Raw genomic sequence first — 14,205 nt, 5'->3', positions numbered from 1 at the left:
ATCAAGCAATGAATCCAGACGCAACGCAAACAATAAAAGTATTGGACACCTGGTATGCTAAGACCACCCATAGTGGGTATTAACTTGGACTAGTAACATGCATATATTAATAGCCTATGTTATATTTATAGTGTGGAGTAATATATGTGTGATGCCATGAAACACTTCATTTATTATGTTGTATAGTCAGCTTATCTTGGTATGTGTGATGTTACTCATAGTGTGAATAACTGGCTATGTTACTAAAATCATCTCTTTCCTCGTTAAATCATTGCCACATAAGCAAATTTGCTGAGTTGGACTTATGTTACTGCTGAAGTTACTCTCACTATAAGGCTGGCCATAGTGGGGGTAACATAACCGGTAACATGCACTTGGGACTAGCAAACATGCTTATGTGGCACACAATTAAAGAAGAGAGAGGGGGGTTAGAGTAACATAGGTAGATACTGTATCATGTTAAATTCTATGCTACTTTGTGTCATGCATCGCAATAAATATGACCACTTATTATACTACTTATGATACTATGCACTATGAAGGTAGTATCATACACTATGCATGATAGTAGTATATGATACTCCCCACTATGACTAGCCTAAGGCCCTTCCCAATGCTCCGTGGTGTACAGGTGTTAAGAGTGCCACATAGATAAAAAAAGTGATGTGGCAAAATAATTAAAGAGGAGAGAGAGCATTACGGTGACCCAGAAAGAAATGATGCTAAACGCGTGGACCTATGCAAAAATGACTAACATCCAATGCTTGAAGGTGTTTAGGTATTAAAACATTAAATGAATGAGGCTTAGCAACAAAAGTTAAGCACCTCTGCATTGGAGAGAATAGTTGCTATGCTTTTTAATACATTTAGGACCTCACTTTAACATCAGCGCAGTGGAAAGTAGTCTAAGAAAGGGGAAGGAAAGCGGGTGATGAAAAAGGTTGAGCATGCGAGCGGCTTTGCAGAGAAGTGCGGTCCAAGTGGCTCGCTCGTGTGGCGGGCGACCGATCGGTTGGTATGAATCTTGTTTTTTTCCTCTCTTTTTGAGAATGGTTGGTGTGAATCGTTAGCCGTATGAAAAAGTCGAGGAGTTATTAGTAACGTTGGTGAAGTTTGAGCCCTTTTGTGCATATGTTGCCGTAAAGCCTCGCGACTTGGGACAGGAGCAATTATTCAAAGCCAAGATCTGATGCACCTTGTCCACTGTATAGACGAGATTATTCAGACGGAATCTCGCCCGGCCTCAGCTTGTTTGGTAGGTGGTGTTGGATCGTTAATTAATCTTCTTCCTCAATCTTTTGTCCGTTTTGATTGATGCTACGCTTGGAGGCAGATGCAGACCGGAGATGGAGATTTGCTGGCCATGGGGTCTCTCTTCTTTCCGAGCTCGACATGGCCTGATGCAGTCTGCAGGATCTGACTGATGGAGCGCCGGCGTGAGTTCAAGGAGGAGGCCGAGATAGTAGATGAGGGGGAAGATCAAGAATCTCCGGGGGTGCACAGGGACGTCCTCTCCGATACCACTCCTCAAACCAGAGGTTAGCCCCTCCTTCTCTCACTTCCCATAATATCAGGGTTAATTCTCGTTCGAAATTTGGGAGAATGGAGTTATTTCTCGTTCGAAATTGGGAAGAATGATCTAGGATGTCCTTACTTTTCTGTTTGGTTAGTTAGAACGGTGAGACGTTGTTAAGGTTACTTCATTTTGTGTTTTGTTGAACTAGGTGAGATGAATAGGTTGTTGTTATGACATTTCACATGAAATGGTCCACCACATTCTCGATAATCGGTACCCAGTAGGTGTCACTTGATAAGCCAAAAAAAAATACCTGCGTCTTTCTGCCTCGACAGACACTGAAACCCTTGCGCCGCCGCTCTTCCATCCTCCTCATCTTGCCTTCAGCTCCACCAAGATCGTCCATGGTGTGCCGGACCATATATAGATGATCATCACCTCCCAACTAAGGTTCAAATGTCTGTTTGTCTGTCAGATACATGCCGACGAAAAATTCTCCATGATCCATATCATCAACTACAAAGGTGTCCTTCTTCATACCAAGCAGAATGCCACCCGAGTGGCCAGTCGCTAGAAGGCATTGCCACGCAAACGAGTGGCGAGTCAGCCACTGAAGCTCCTGAAGGGAGAAATCCTGTCTAATCGTCTCCTTCAACCCACAATAATCTCGGATGCGCATGGCGCGCCGCGAAGCGTCCAACAACAGAGGAGAGCATCTGTGTGGTCAACAACTTGCTAGAATCAGTTCCTCGAGTCTAGTCTAGTGATTTCCTTGGCACCTGAATTACTTTATAGTTTTATTTCCATGACCATGTTTTTCTGCAGAATTTAGCTTTTTCACACGATTAAGGGGTGCCTTTCTATATGGGGTACAAGTACACACATCGATATTTGTTAACTAAATGCATTGTTGTTTATGTGTGTTCAGATGTTTCATTCCAAGGTAGAGGCAGAGTCGGGCAGACGGGGCCCCCGATCAGTGCTGCACTTGGCGCCATGAGCACCCTTGTCTGGAAGCTGGACATGCTGCTGCTAGCTCCTCCTCCGGGTTGCTCCTCCGAGAGTGTCAAGCTTAAGATGCAGCTCCTCAAAGAAGATGTTGAAGAGATAAGCTCCTGCCTTGATACATTGTCACAACTGGAGGACCCTCCCCAGACGGCCAGGTGCTGGATGAATGAGGTGCGTGATCTGTCTTACAACATGGAGGATTACATCGAGCGCTTACGTGTGCGAGCTGCAGATCCCTCCCTTGCTGTTGATAACATCATGACCACCAGATCCCACCGCAAATGGTTCAGTCGTGTTAGGACACCAAAGAAGCTTACGTGGGAAGAGCAGGTTTTGCGGACAGTATCAGAATTCAGGATATATGTCCACGGCGCGATGAAACGGCATAAAATGTATGGTCTGAAATTCTTTAGCACTCTGAGGCGTACACTTGTGCCTGTTGGCCATACGCTTCCAATGCCAACGCCATATGAAGAAACATCGGACATAGTAATCAATGACCGCATGAATGCGTTTATTAACTCACTGACTAACGATGGGGCGGATCAGCAGCAGCTCAAGGTGGTATCTATTCTGGGATCTGCTTGTCTTGGTAAAACTACATTTGCTAAAGTGTTGTACAACAGGATTGGGTTGCAATTTGATTGCCGAGCTTTCATTCGAGTGTCCAGAAACCCTGATATGAAGAAAATTTTCTGGGAGATGCTCTTGCAATTGGAGCGGCAGCAATGCCCACCACAATATTGTAAGGAGGTTGATCTCATTAACATGACAAAAAATTATCTCCAAGGGAAAAGGTACTACTGTTTTTCTTCATATAAAAATATACTAAATCCCCTGTGCCCCAAAGCCTAATATGATTTAATTACTGGTATGCAGGTATTTCATTATTATTGATGATCTGTGGTCTGCATCAGTATGGGATATTATCAATCGTGCTCTTCCAAAGGGTAGTCGTGGCAGCAGAATAATAACCACTACACAGATAGAAGATGTTGCTTTCAGATGTTGTTGTTATCAGTCAGAGCTTGTTTTTGAGATGAAACCCCTAGATGATCATCACTCAAGAAAGCTATTCTTTAACAGACTGTTTGGCTTTGAAAGTGATTGCCCTGAACAGTTCAAAGAGATTTTAAATGAAATTGTTGAAATATGTGGTGGTTTGCCACTTGCAACAGTCAGCATAGCTAGTCTTTTAGCAAGTCAGCCTGCCCTGACAAATGATCTATTGACATACATCCGCCAGTCATTGAGTTCTCTTTTCTCGGCGAATCCTACCTCAGAAAGAACAAGACAAGCACTGAACCTGAGCTTCCACAATCTTCCTCAATGCTTGAAGACATGTTTGCTTTATCTTAGTATGTATCGAGAGGGCTACACATTCTACAAGGATGATTTGGTGAAGCAATGGATGGCTGAAGGATTCATCGATACAACAGAAGGGCAAGATGTGGAGAAACTTGCAGAGAGCTATCTCAATCAACTTATCAGTAGAAGATTCATCCAACCTATGCGTATCAACTTCAACAATGAGGTGTTGTCATGTGCAGTTCATGATGTTGTGCATGATATTATCACACAGAAGTCCGCAGAAGTGAACTTCGTTGTTGCAATAGACTACAATGAAGAGAACACATATCTTTATCACAAGGCCCGTCGAATCACTCTCCTCTTTGGCAATGCCAGATATGCCAAGACACCAACAAGAAGCATCATAGAGTCACAAGTTCGGTCACTCGCTTTTTATGGATTATTTGAGTCTATGCCTAGTACTACAGAATTCAAGTTTCTTCGTGTTCTAAACCTTCACATATCTGGTTACGGTGGCTCCAAAGAACTCGGCCATGAGGACAACCATGTAGACCTCAGTGTGATTACAGAACTATCTCGATTGAGATATTTGAAGATTGCTTCTAATCTCTGTATAAAACTGCCAGACTATATGGGAGGGCTGCATTGTTTGGAGACACTGGATCTTACGGATGCAGTACTCCTTAAACTTGGAATCGGTGTCTGTCTCCCATACTTATTGCACTTGTACCTCAGTCTCCGTCATCAGAGAAATGTGCAGAATTGGAATGACGAGATGTCGGAACTTGACAATATGAAAGACCTGCAGGATCTTCGTCTTGCCTTTTCTTCTGGGCAGTCTTCAACTCAGGAAAAAAGCATGTTAATTCTGCGGGATTTTATCAGCGGACATGACAACCTGAAAACTATATTAGTTGCTTGTCACTCCTCAGATAAGGTTACTGATGGCGCTTCAGATGCAACCATTTCATGGGATGACATGGAACCTCCCCAACTCCTCCAGAGATTTGAGTTATCGCCGCAAAGAGGCTGCATATTCTCACGAATACCTCCGTGGGTTGAGAAACACAACAACCTAAGAATTTTGAAGATTGCAGTGAAGGAACTTCAAATGATTTGTGTTGGTATTCTCAGAGGACTGCCTGCCCTCACTGCTCTATCGCTGCATGTAGGGACAATGCCCATTGACAAGATCATATTTGACAAGTCTGGGTTCTCAGTTCTCAAGTACTTCAGGTTGAAGCTCATGAATGGTATAGCTTGGCTAAAATTTGAGGAGGATGCAATGCCTAGTCTATTGAAGCTCAAGCTAGTTTTCAATGCCATCCCGCAAATCGACCAATATGAACATGGTATTATTTGCATCGACCATATGTCAGGCCTTAGAGAGATTTGTGTGAAATTTGGGGATGCAGCTACTGGTCCAGAGTATGCCTTGGTTAGTAATCATCAGAGCAATCCTATAATCAACAGGCAGTCGTCGGTTTATAATTCCTTTGATGACAAAAGCATAAACCAGAAACAACATACATATAAGATTCTCATGGCAGAACGAGATGAGATTGTGGAGGAAGAAAGAGATGAACACAATACCGAACCGAAGAGCCCAGTTGATCAAAGGTACTACCGATGTTCCTTGTAAAACATGGAAATATGATCTCCTTTACTTTGACTTGCATTTTATAATTAACCTGATTTAATTCTTATGTTCTAACCAAGCTAAGTGTTTGTTGCAATCAGGATTTTAAGGTCACCCGAGTCCTCTTCCCAACCACATGTCCCAGGTATATTTTTCTTTCAACCGGTGTTTTTTCTTTTAGAGAATGTAAGCTTTATTACTCCTTGCATCTACACCTATGATGCATGTCAACTTGGTGCCAATAGGGATGTTTGGGTGTTCAGTTAATAGTATTACTTCTTCCACATGGTGAGATTTGGAGGCTCCTCAGGATAAACTGGGCAGCTCATCCTAATAATTGATAAAAATCTTATCCGAAACTTACAATCCACAACTCTAGATTTGGCCTTCTTTGTCCATTTCATGTACTCATTTCGTTGATGATTATGCCCATGTTGTCTTGCATCAACTTCAATAATATTATATAGCTATGTGCATCCGAGGATGAGAGAATCAGGGATGTTCAACATTGCTTTTCAGGGATAGCCCGCCACATCGCATACCGGCTGAAAGCCACAATTGTGTGTGATGAGAGACATATTACAAAGGAGCGAGTTTCACCTAGCACATCGCACACGGGCTTGTCTAAATGAGCATGTGACATGACGATATAGCATAGAATTCAAGCCAAACTGTGTTAAAGACTCGTTCTGTAAAAACAAAATTCTAGTGGCCCAGTGTTAAAGACCCATTCTGTAAAACAAGATTTATGTGTTCATACAGTAGTGACCATTAAATAACCGTAATTTTTTGTGTGTGTTTAGATGTTTGGTTCCAAGGCAGAGGCAAAGGCAAAGTCAGAGAGATGAGGGCCCCACTAGGTGCCATGAGACCCCTTGTTGCGAAGCTGAACAAACTGCTGCTACTGCTGGATCCTCCACAAGGAAGCTCCACCGAGAGTGTCAAGGTTGGAATGCACCTTCTCAAAGAAGATGTTACAGAGTTAAGCTTCTGCTTTGATGAACTGTCAGAGTTGGAGGACCCGCCCCCAATGGCCAAGTGCTGGATGAATGAGGCACGCGACCTGTCTTGCAAAATGGAAGACTACATCGACAGCTTATTATTTGTGCAGCCTGCAGGTTCCTCCCTTTGTCCCAACTACGACAAGAGCACCTGTCATGCCAATCCCCCCATGAACCTTGAGTGGTACGAGCAGATTGTGGCAACGGTATCCGAATTCAGGAAGTATGCCCAGGAGGCTATTCATCGGCATGAGGTGTCTGTTCCACCAGATTCTGGCCCAAGTTCAACCTTGAGGCATAGGTTTGTGTCCCTTGGCCCTATGCTTCCAACGCCATATGAAGACATAGTAATTGATGGCCAGATGAATGAACTTATCGACTCACTGGCCAATGATGAGGACCAGCAACTGAAGGTGGTATCTGTTTTTGGATCTGCTTGTCTTGGTAAAACCACACTTGCTACAGTGTTGTACAACAAACTTGATAAGCGATATCATTGTCGAGCTTTCATTCGGGTGTCCCGGAAACCTGATATGAAGAGAATTTTTCGTGACATGCTCTTGCAACTCCAGCGACAGCACCCCCCGCAGCATTATCAGGAAATTGATCTCATTCACAATATCAAGAAGTATCTACACTACAAAAGGTAGTATAATTTTCTTCGTGCAAAGTAAACTCAAACTCCTATATTCCCCCTAAAAACTAACCTGAGTTATTTATTGGCATGCAGGTATTTAATTATTATTGATGATATATGGGATGCATCAGTATGGGATAATATTAATCATGCATTTCCAAAGGGTAGTCATGGCAGCAGAATATTAACAACTACACAGATCGAAGATGTTGCATTGGCATGTTGTTGTTATCAGTCGGAGTATGTTTTTGAAATGAAACCAATGGATGATGGTCACTCAAGAAAGTTGTTCTTTAACAGACTCTTTGCCTCTGAAAGTGATTGTCCTGAACAGTTCAAAAAGGTTTTAGATGACATTGTTGAAATATGTGGTGGTTTGCCGCTTGCAACAATCAGCATAGCTAGTCTTTTAGCAAGCCAGCCTGTCATGACGGAGGATCTACTGAAGCACATTCATCAGTCATTAAGCTCTTGTTTGTCGGCAAGTTCTACTTCAGAAAGAACGAGAAAAGCACTGAATCTGAGCTTCAACAATCTTCCTTATTACCTGAAGACATGTTTGATGTATCTTAGTATGTATCCAGAGGGCTACACATTCTGCAAGGATGATTTGGTGAAGCAATTGATGGCTGAAGGTTTCATTGATACAATAGAAGGGCAAGATATGGAAAAAGTTGCAGAAAGCTATCTCCATCAACTTGTTGCTAGAAGATTCATCCAGCCTATATCTATCAACTACAACAATGAGGTGTTGTCATGTGCAGTTCATGATGCAGTACATGATCTTATTGCACACGAGTCTTCGGAACAGAATTTCACTGCGGTAGTAGACTACAGTCACAATAATGTGTCACTCCCTCATAAGGTCCGTCGACTATATCTCATCTGTGGTGATGCAAGATATGCCAAGACAATAGAAAACATCACAAAGTCACAAGTTCGGTCACTTATGTTTTTTGGAATATCAAAGTGTATGCCTTGTATTACAGAGTTCAAGCTTCTTCGTGTTCTAAATCTTCAACTCTCCGATCATGTTTGTGAAGATAATCCTATAGACCTCAGTGGGATTTCAGAACTGCTTCTACTGAGATATTTGAAGATTGGAAGTGGTATCTATATAAAACTGCCAATCGATGGGCTACAATGTTTGGAAACACTAGGCATTACAGACGCAATAGTCATTAGATCATCACGGGGCATTATTCTCCCACATTTGTTGCACCTCAGTCTTCCGTTTGAGCTAAGTTTGCTGCAATGGATTGGGATTCTCGGGGAAGCTGGCAGGCTGACCTACCTGGAGGATCTTCATCTTACCAGTTCTCAGACAGATGACTCTGATCCGGAGAAAAACATTGAAGCTCTGGGTTCTTTAATCATAGGACATGGCAACCTGAGAACTGTAGTAGTGGTTGATGGCTCCACGTTTAAAAATACTGTGGTTCATGGCGCTCGAAAAGTAATCACCTCCAAGCCATCCAAGGAGGAGATTACTTCTGGAGCGCCACTTCTCCAGAGATTTGAATGCTCACCAGCCGGCGGCATGACATTTTTAGGAATTCCTAAGTGGGTTAAAGAACTTGACAACCTATGCATTTTGAAGATTACAGTGAAGATACTAAAGATGGATTGTGTCCTTATTCTAAGAGGTTTGCATGCCCTCACTTCCCTGTCACTGTATGTGAGGAGGGAAACCAGTGAAAGGATCATCTTTGATAAGGCCGGGTTCTCAGCTCTCAACTACTTCAAGTTGAGGTTCATGACTGGTATATCTTGGATAAAGTTTGGGCAGAATGCAATGCCTAATCTATTGAAGCTCAAGTTAGTTTTTAATGCCATCCCCAGGATGGACCTACACCCTTATTTTGTTTCGACTCATACTGGCCGGTATGAACAATATAAACGTGGTGATGCACTAATCATCATCGAGCATATGCAAGGCCTTAGAGAGTTGTCTACAAAATTTGGGGGTGCAGCTGCTGATCTAGAGTATATCAAGAGTAAGAGGATCGGCATTAGTAATGACCCGAGCAACCCTAAAATCAACATGCAATGGGTGGATGGCCAAAGCACAAGACAGAAACATCAAACAGATGAGATTCTGGAGGAAGATCCTGCAGATGAAACAGTGGACATATCAGCTTCTGGAAGGTATGTACTCGCTCCTCTACTTGGTCTTCAATTAACCCCGATTTAATTCTGCATAGCTAAACGGCTGTTGTAATCTGGATTTCAAGGTCACCAGACTGTCTGCATGAATTCACATTGGACGAGCTCATGTCCGCCACCCACAACTTCTCGTTGACACTCTCACGCAGCCACCACGTGGAAAGGAAGCGCGACAATGCGTTCTGCTACCCTGACTTCTACGTGGGCTCCTTGGAAGTCAAAGGCAACTTCCGTCTTCGTCAAAGGCAGGTCGTCGTCAAGTGCCTCAGTAAAGACAGCGAGTGGCTGGTACGTTCTTGGGGGTCCCGGCCCATCCAACCCCCACCTGGCTTCGGCTTGACATTTCAGTCTCCAGTCACAGAAGCCGGCTGGTTAATTAATCTCAACAGCTGATGGATAAGGCGGAGCTGGAGCACCTCGCGGGGGTGCGCCGTCCTCATCTGGTGAGGCTGCTGGGCTTCTGCGACTACTACAATCACAGGATGCTCGTCTACGAGGACATGCCCAGGAAAACCCTCCAACGCCGCCTTTTGGAGTGTAAGCACGCGTGGTGATTCGGATTTATCTAATTAAATTAGTACTCTCTCCTCCGTTCCATAATATAATACTCCCTCCGTCCCAAAATAAATGACTCGACTTTGTACCAACTTTATACTAGAGCTAATACAAAATTTAGTCACTTATTTTGGGATGGAAGCAGTATGTTATTACATCCAAAAATACTATGCATGGTAAATTTACTAGCGGTGCATATATGCATGATCTTATATGGTTGCAGATGATTTACCATGGCTAAACCGTATCTTGATCGCCGTCGAAGCAGCTACGGGGCTGGCTTCCCTGCACGAGGCGGACAAACCGATGGTCCACGGCGATTTCAAAGCTTCCAACATTCTGCTGCTTGACTCGGTGAGTTTCACCTATACCTATTCTCGGCCCATCGCACATTTTTCGATAAAGGGCGATTTTATCAACTTAAAATATAGCATTAAGTGGATACAAAACATTATGAGTAATACCCGGGTTCTGCATAACTCGGATGCACACAACCAAACATCAAAAGTCTGACAACCAAAAGGAAATAAAAACCGACAAATCAGCAAAAGTAGAGTTTTATAGACAGACACTATGCATATGTCGAAAGGTGAGGTGGACGGACCCAGAGGTTATGCTGCAAACCATGTTGGGTAAAAACCTCCGTAGCCACCTGCTCCAGCCGTATACACACCGCCTTGAATAGAGATTGAACCTCGGCTCGTTGTAGCATAGACCATGTATGAAGCGAGTGTGTACAATGAAAAATAACCTACAGAGGAGAAGCATTTTTGTCATTAAAACCCAAATCATTTCTACATAGCCAAAGTGACCATAGTAAGGCATACGCTCCCACCGTTAATAGCGTTTCGAACCTATTTGGAATCCCATCCAATCAATGACCAAAAATATTGGCAACACTTGTAGACAGATACAAATTTGACGCTATCTGTATGACTGACCACGTAGAACGTGCAAACTTGCATTAAAAAAAGGGGTGTCTGATTGTCTCATCATGAGTATAGTAACAACACTTCTTACTACCTTGCCAGTTGCGCCGTGCGAGGTTGTCTTTAGTTAGCACAACTCCCCTACGAAGATCTTCAACCTCCAAATTTTCTTATTTTTACTCATTGGTACCTCAAAATGCGTGAACACACGGTACACAGAGTCTACGGTGAAAGACCCTGATGTAGTAAGGTTTCAGCGAAACACATCCCGGCCTTGTGTCAGGCTAATCGAATACAGACGGGACAAAAGATTATGCCATGACATAAGTCGGGGCTAGTTAAATCCCGCCGAATATTATTCTTATCGCGAGCAATGTTGTACAAGGCTGGATATTGTTCTCGGCGACTGGCGTTGCCTAGACAGATGCCTTCCCAGAAACGAATCTCCGACCATCCTTTATCGCGAAAGACCCAATACGAAAGAGATGTTTTTTTGCCGCCATTAGGCCAGTCCAAAAGTGTGAATCGCCAGGTTCCAAATATGCCCGAGACACCGCCTTTTGGCTTAGATACTTGTTTCGCAGCATGGTACATAAAGAAGAAAACATTAAATCTAGAAAGAACCGGCACCTACAATGAGGCCGGCCATGTCGCAAAATCATGAAAAAGCACAACACAAAGCAGATAGTAGGATGTTTGTTGTTATTCTCAACAAACTTAACTCCGCAGAAAATTAATTTCTAGAAGCAAGGCATCATGACCAGCAAATCAAATTATCAATGTCAATACAAGGTTACAGAGTTTCGTAGGGCACGCAGAGAATTCCCGTGAGAAAACCGGTGGCTCATCCGTTCCATGCCACTACTCTTCTTCGTTACCGCCAGAAAAACACGACTAAAAGGAAGAAAATATCACGTTAACAAGCGCGCGGGGGGATGGAAATTGCGGGAGTTAGAGCATCGCCAACAGCAAAAAAAAAAAAACACGGCTGATTGGTAAAAGCTGAAATTTTAGGTTTTGGGGACCAAAAAGGCTCCAGCAGCAGACTTAAAACTACACATGGCGATCAAACTTTTTTGGTAGTACTCCTCATTTTTATATACAAGGCCACAAAGTCATATTAAAGGTACCAAGATAAATTTAATACATACTTTGCAAGTCAATCTTTTCTTTCGTTTACTAGGATCATTAATACACAATATGCATGCAAGAAAACTGAGTGGAGGAAGTAGATAGTGTCATTATGATGGCATGCATGCAAGTATTAAATGGTTACTAGTACGAGAAAATATTATTAATTCTTTCCTCAATTACTGTTTGTGGCCTTGTATAGATGCAAAAAGTATAATCCTATAGTGGCCTTGTATAAGTAAATGGAGGACTAGATGTGGCTAGATGTTGAAGATGTTCTTAGAGTTACGAGGCAGGTAAGCACTCATTGAATGGAGAAGGTGCAAGCCAGAAAGATAGCACCACGATCGTTCAGCTATAGAAACGCCTCTCGGGAACCTAGATTACTACAAAGAAAAAGAAACACTCCTTGCCCCCACATCGCTTCCACAGGGTCGACTCAGGCAACGGCAACCCTAGCCCCGCCGCTGGCGTTCTCCTCCTTCCTCCCTCCCTCCCTTTCGTCGCCACCAGGGGGACTGCCGACTTGCCGTGTGGTCGCCTCGTGAGGGGGGTTTCAGGTCTGTGGCAGCGGTCGCGGTCAGTGGTGCAATGACTGCTTCTCGGCGAGGGGCGACCGCTGGTGCTTCGTCCACCTTGGCCGCTCGGGCTGCGAGGTGGCGGCCGATGGAGGCTGCGATGTGTGGTGTCTTCGGGCCCCTGCTTCAAATCTGGCGACTTTTCCCCTTCTTCCTCGACACCCCTCATGACGGATCCAGTCTTGCTCTGGCATGGAGGTTGGCGGTGATAGGCGACTCCGCTGAAAACCGTGGCCAGTTGCGCCAGCCCGACGGCAGCGACGCCCGTGGGCTCTGTTCTCCTACATGTACATGTAGGAGCATGTCGAAGTTGTTTCTCTCTACCCCGTGAATCCTTCCCTCCTGGTGAAAACCTAATCCCTTGCGGATTGGGCGGTTGCGGCGTTGTGGGCGTCGTCACCTCCCTGGGGGAGCCGCCCTGGTGTACTTGGGCTGGATGTGTGTCTACTCTTAGGCCCCGTTCGGGAATACTCCACTCCAGGCTCCGCTCCGGGAGCGGACGGAGCTCTAGTACAAAATCTGGGAGCGAGCAAACCGCCGCTCCACAGATTCTAGGAGCTGGAGAATTCCCGAACGCGGCTTTAGTGGACAGATGCGCCGACGGGCGACGAGCCTAGGTATGTTTGCCGCTACTTTGGGTCCTCACTTTCCAAGGGCGGTCGTCCATGCTGGGAGATGACTGTTGTCCTCTCTCCTGTTTTCTGCTCCGTCTGAAGCGATGTGAGCTCGATGCTATCTCTTGCGGTCATGTTGTAGCTTCGCCTCTTTACCTCGCCTCCTCTGCGGGTGTCTTCGCCATCAGCAGTCTCAGCTGCTTCTCCTCTTGTGCAGATTCGTGGTCAGTGTTGTAGCCCTCCTTCGACGTGCTCGTGATGTAGAGGAGTTTTCCAAGTCGACCTTCCGGACGACTAGTATAGATGTACTGCTTGCTCTTGTGGGAGCGTCATCTCTCGATGGATCGACGCCCTTCGTGCCAGGTGGAGGGGGCTAGGAGTCCCCTTCGGAGTTGGAGTACGTGTCACCGAGCTGTCTCGACCCATGGAGTTGGCATGGCTGTTCACATTTTGCTGCCTCGCCTAAAAGTCTCGGCATTTGGCTCTACGCAGTGGTTCCCTACGGTTGAGGGCTTCATCATCAAGCTGGACTTATGCCTTAGATTTTCGCATCGTTGCTTGCTGTTAGGATGATGCCTTTTAGCTCTTTGCTCACAGCCTTGTATCTTCTAGCCGTTTTCGCCTTTTCATTTGTTGCTTTGTAAGTGGTATAGGGTGTAATCCTGGCCGGTTGATAGCTTTGTTAATTCAAAGTCGGGTTCGCCTTGAGCCTCTTCTCTAAAAAAAATGATTTTCCTCCGATTTTCATTAAAAGAAACTTTGATCACGGTGGAGTAAGTTAGTAACATGAGCAGATGAGAAGGAGATTGAAGTTGTCATGGGCCGCATGGGGCGTCCCATCCCACTCCCCACCATTGTCGCTTTCTCTTGAGAGCATCTCCAACCGCGCCCCCAACAGGCCCCCCAAGGCCTTTTTTTAGCGCCGGCGACCAAAAATCGGCCCGGTCGCGCCCTTAGGATCTCATTTAGCGCCGGTTTGGGCCGAAATAACAGCAGTTGACCCCGAGCCGAACCCAAGCGCCCGGGGGTCGCCTAGGGGCGCCGGCAGAAGTGAAAAGGGGCGTGGGGCTGCTCTGTCAGCGAGAGGAGGCCCTTTTCCCGCCTCTTCCTCCCGCTTCCC

At 44.9% G+C, this 14,205-nt stretch overlaps 1 protein-coding gene across 1 annotated transcript in view; it reads left to right on the top strand.

Moving 5' to 3' along the window:
* Positions 1–1,170: 1,170 nt before the first annotated feature.
* LOC119288399 overlaps positions 1,171–14,205 on the top strand; it is a 17,766-nt gene continuing 4,731 nt past the window's right edge. Inside the window, exons 1-10 of the mRNA XM_037568022.1 lie at positions 1,171–1,255; positions 1,334–1,538; positions 2,445–3,321; positions 3,404–5,455; positions 5,576–5,619; positions 6,278–7,121; positions 7,206–9,260; positions 9,347–9,566; positions 9,668–9,815; positions 10,057–10,187. Of these exons, the coding sequence (XP_037423919.1) occupies positions 1,424–1,538; positions 2,445–3,321; positions 3,404–5,455; positions 5,576–5,619; positions 6,278–7,121; positions 7,206–9,260; positions 9,347–9,566; positions 9,668–9,815; positions 10,057–10,187 (6,486 nt within the window). The 5' untranslated portion in view covers positions 1,171–1,255; positions 1,334–1,423. The remainder of the gene's footprint in view (positions 1,256–1,333; positions 1,539–2,444; positions 3,322–3,403; positions 5,456–5,575; positions 5,620–6,277; positions 7,122–7,205; positions 9,261–9,346; positions 9,567–9,667; positions 9,816–10,056; positions 10,188–14,205) is intronic.

The sequence above is a fragment of the Triticum dicoccoides genome, chromosome 4A (genome assembly GCF_002162155.2).
Source record: "Triticum dicoccoides isolate Atlit2015 ecotype Zavitan chromosome 4A, WEW_v2.0, whole genome shotgun sequence".
NCBI lineage: Eukaryota > Viridiplantae > Streptophyta > Magnoliopsida > Poales > Poaceae > Triticum > Triticum dicoccoides.
This window is presented reverse-complemented; position numbering and strand designations above follow the sequence as displayed.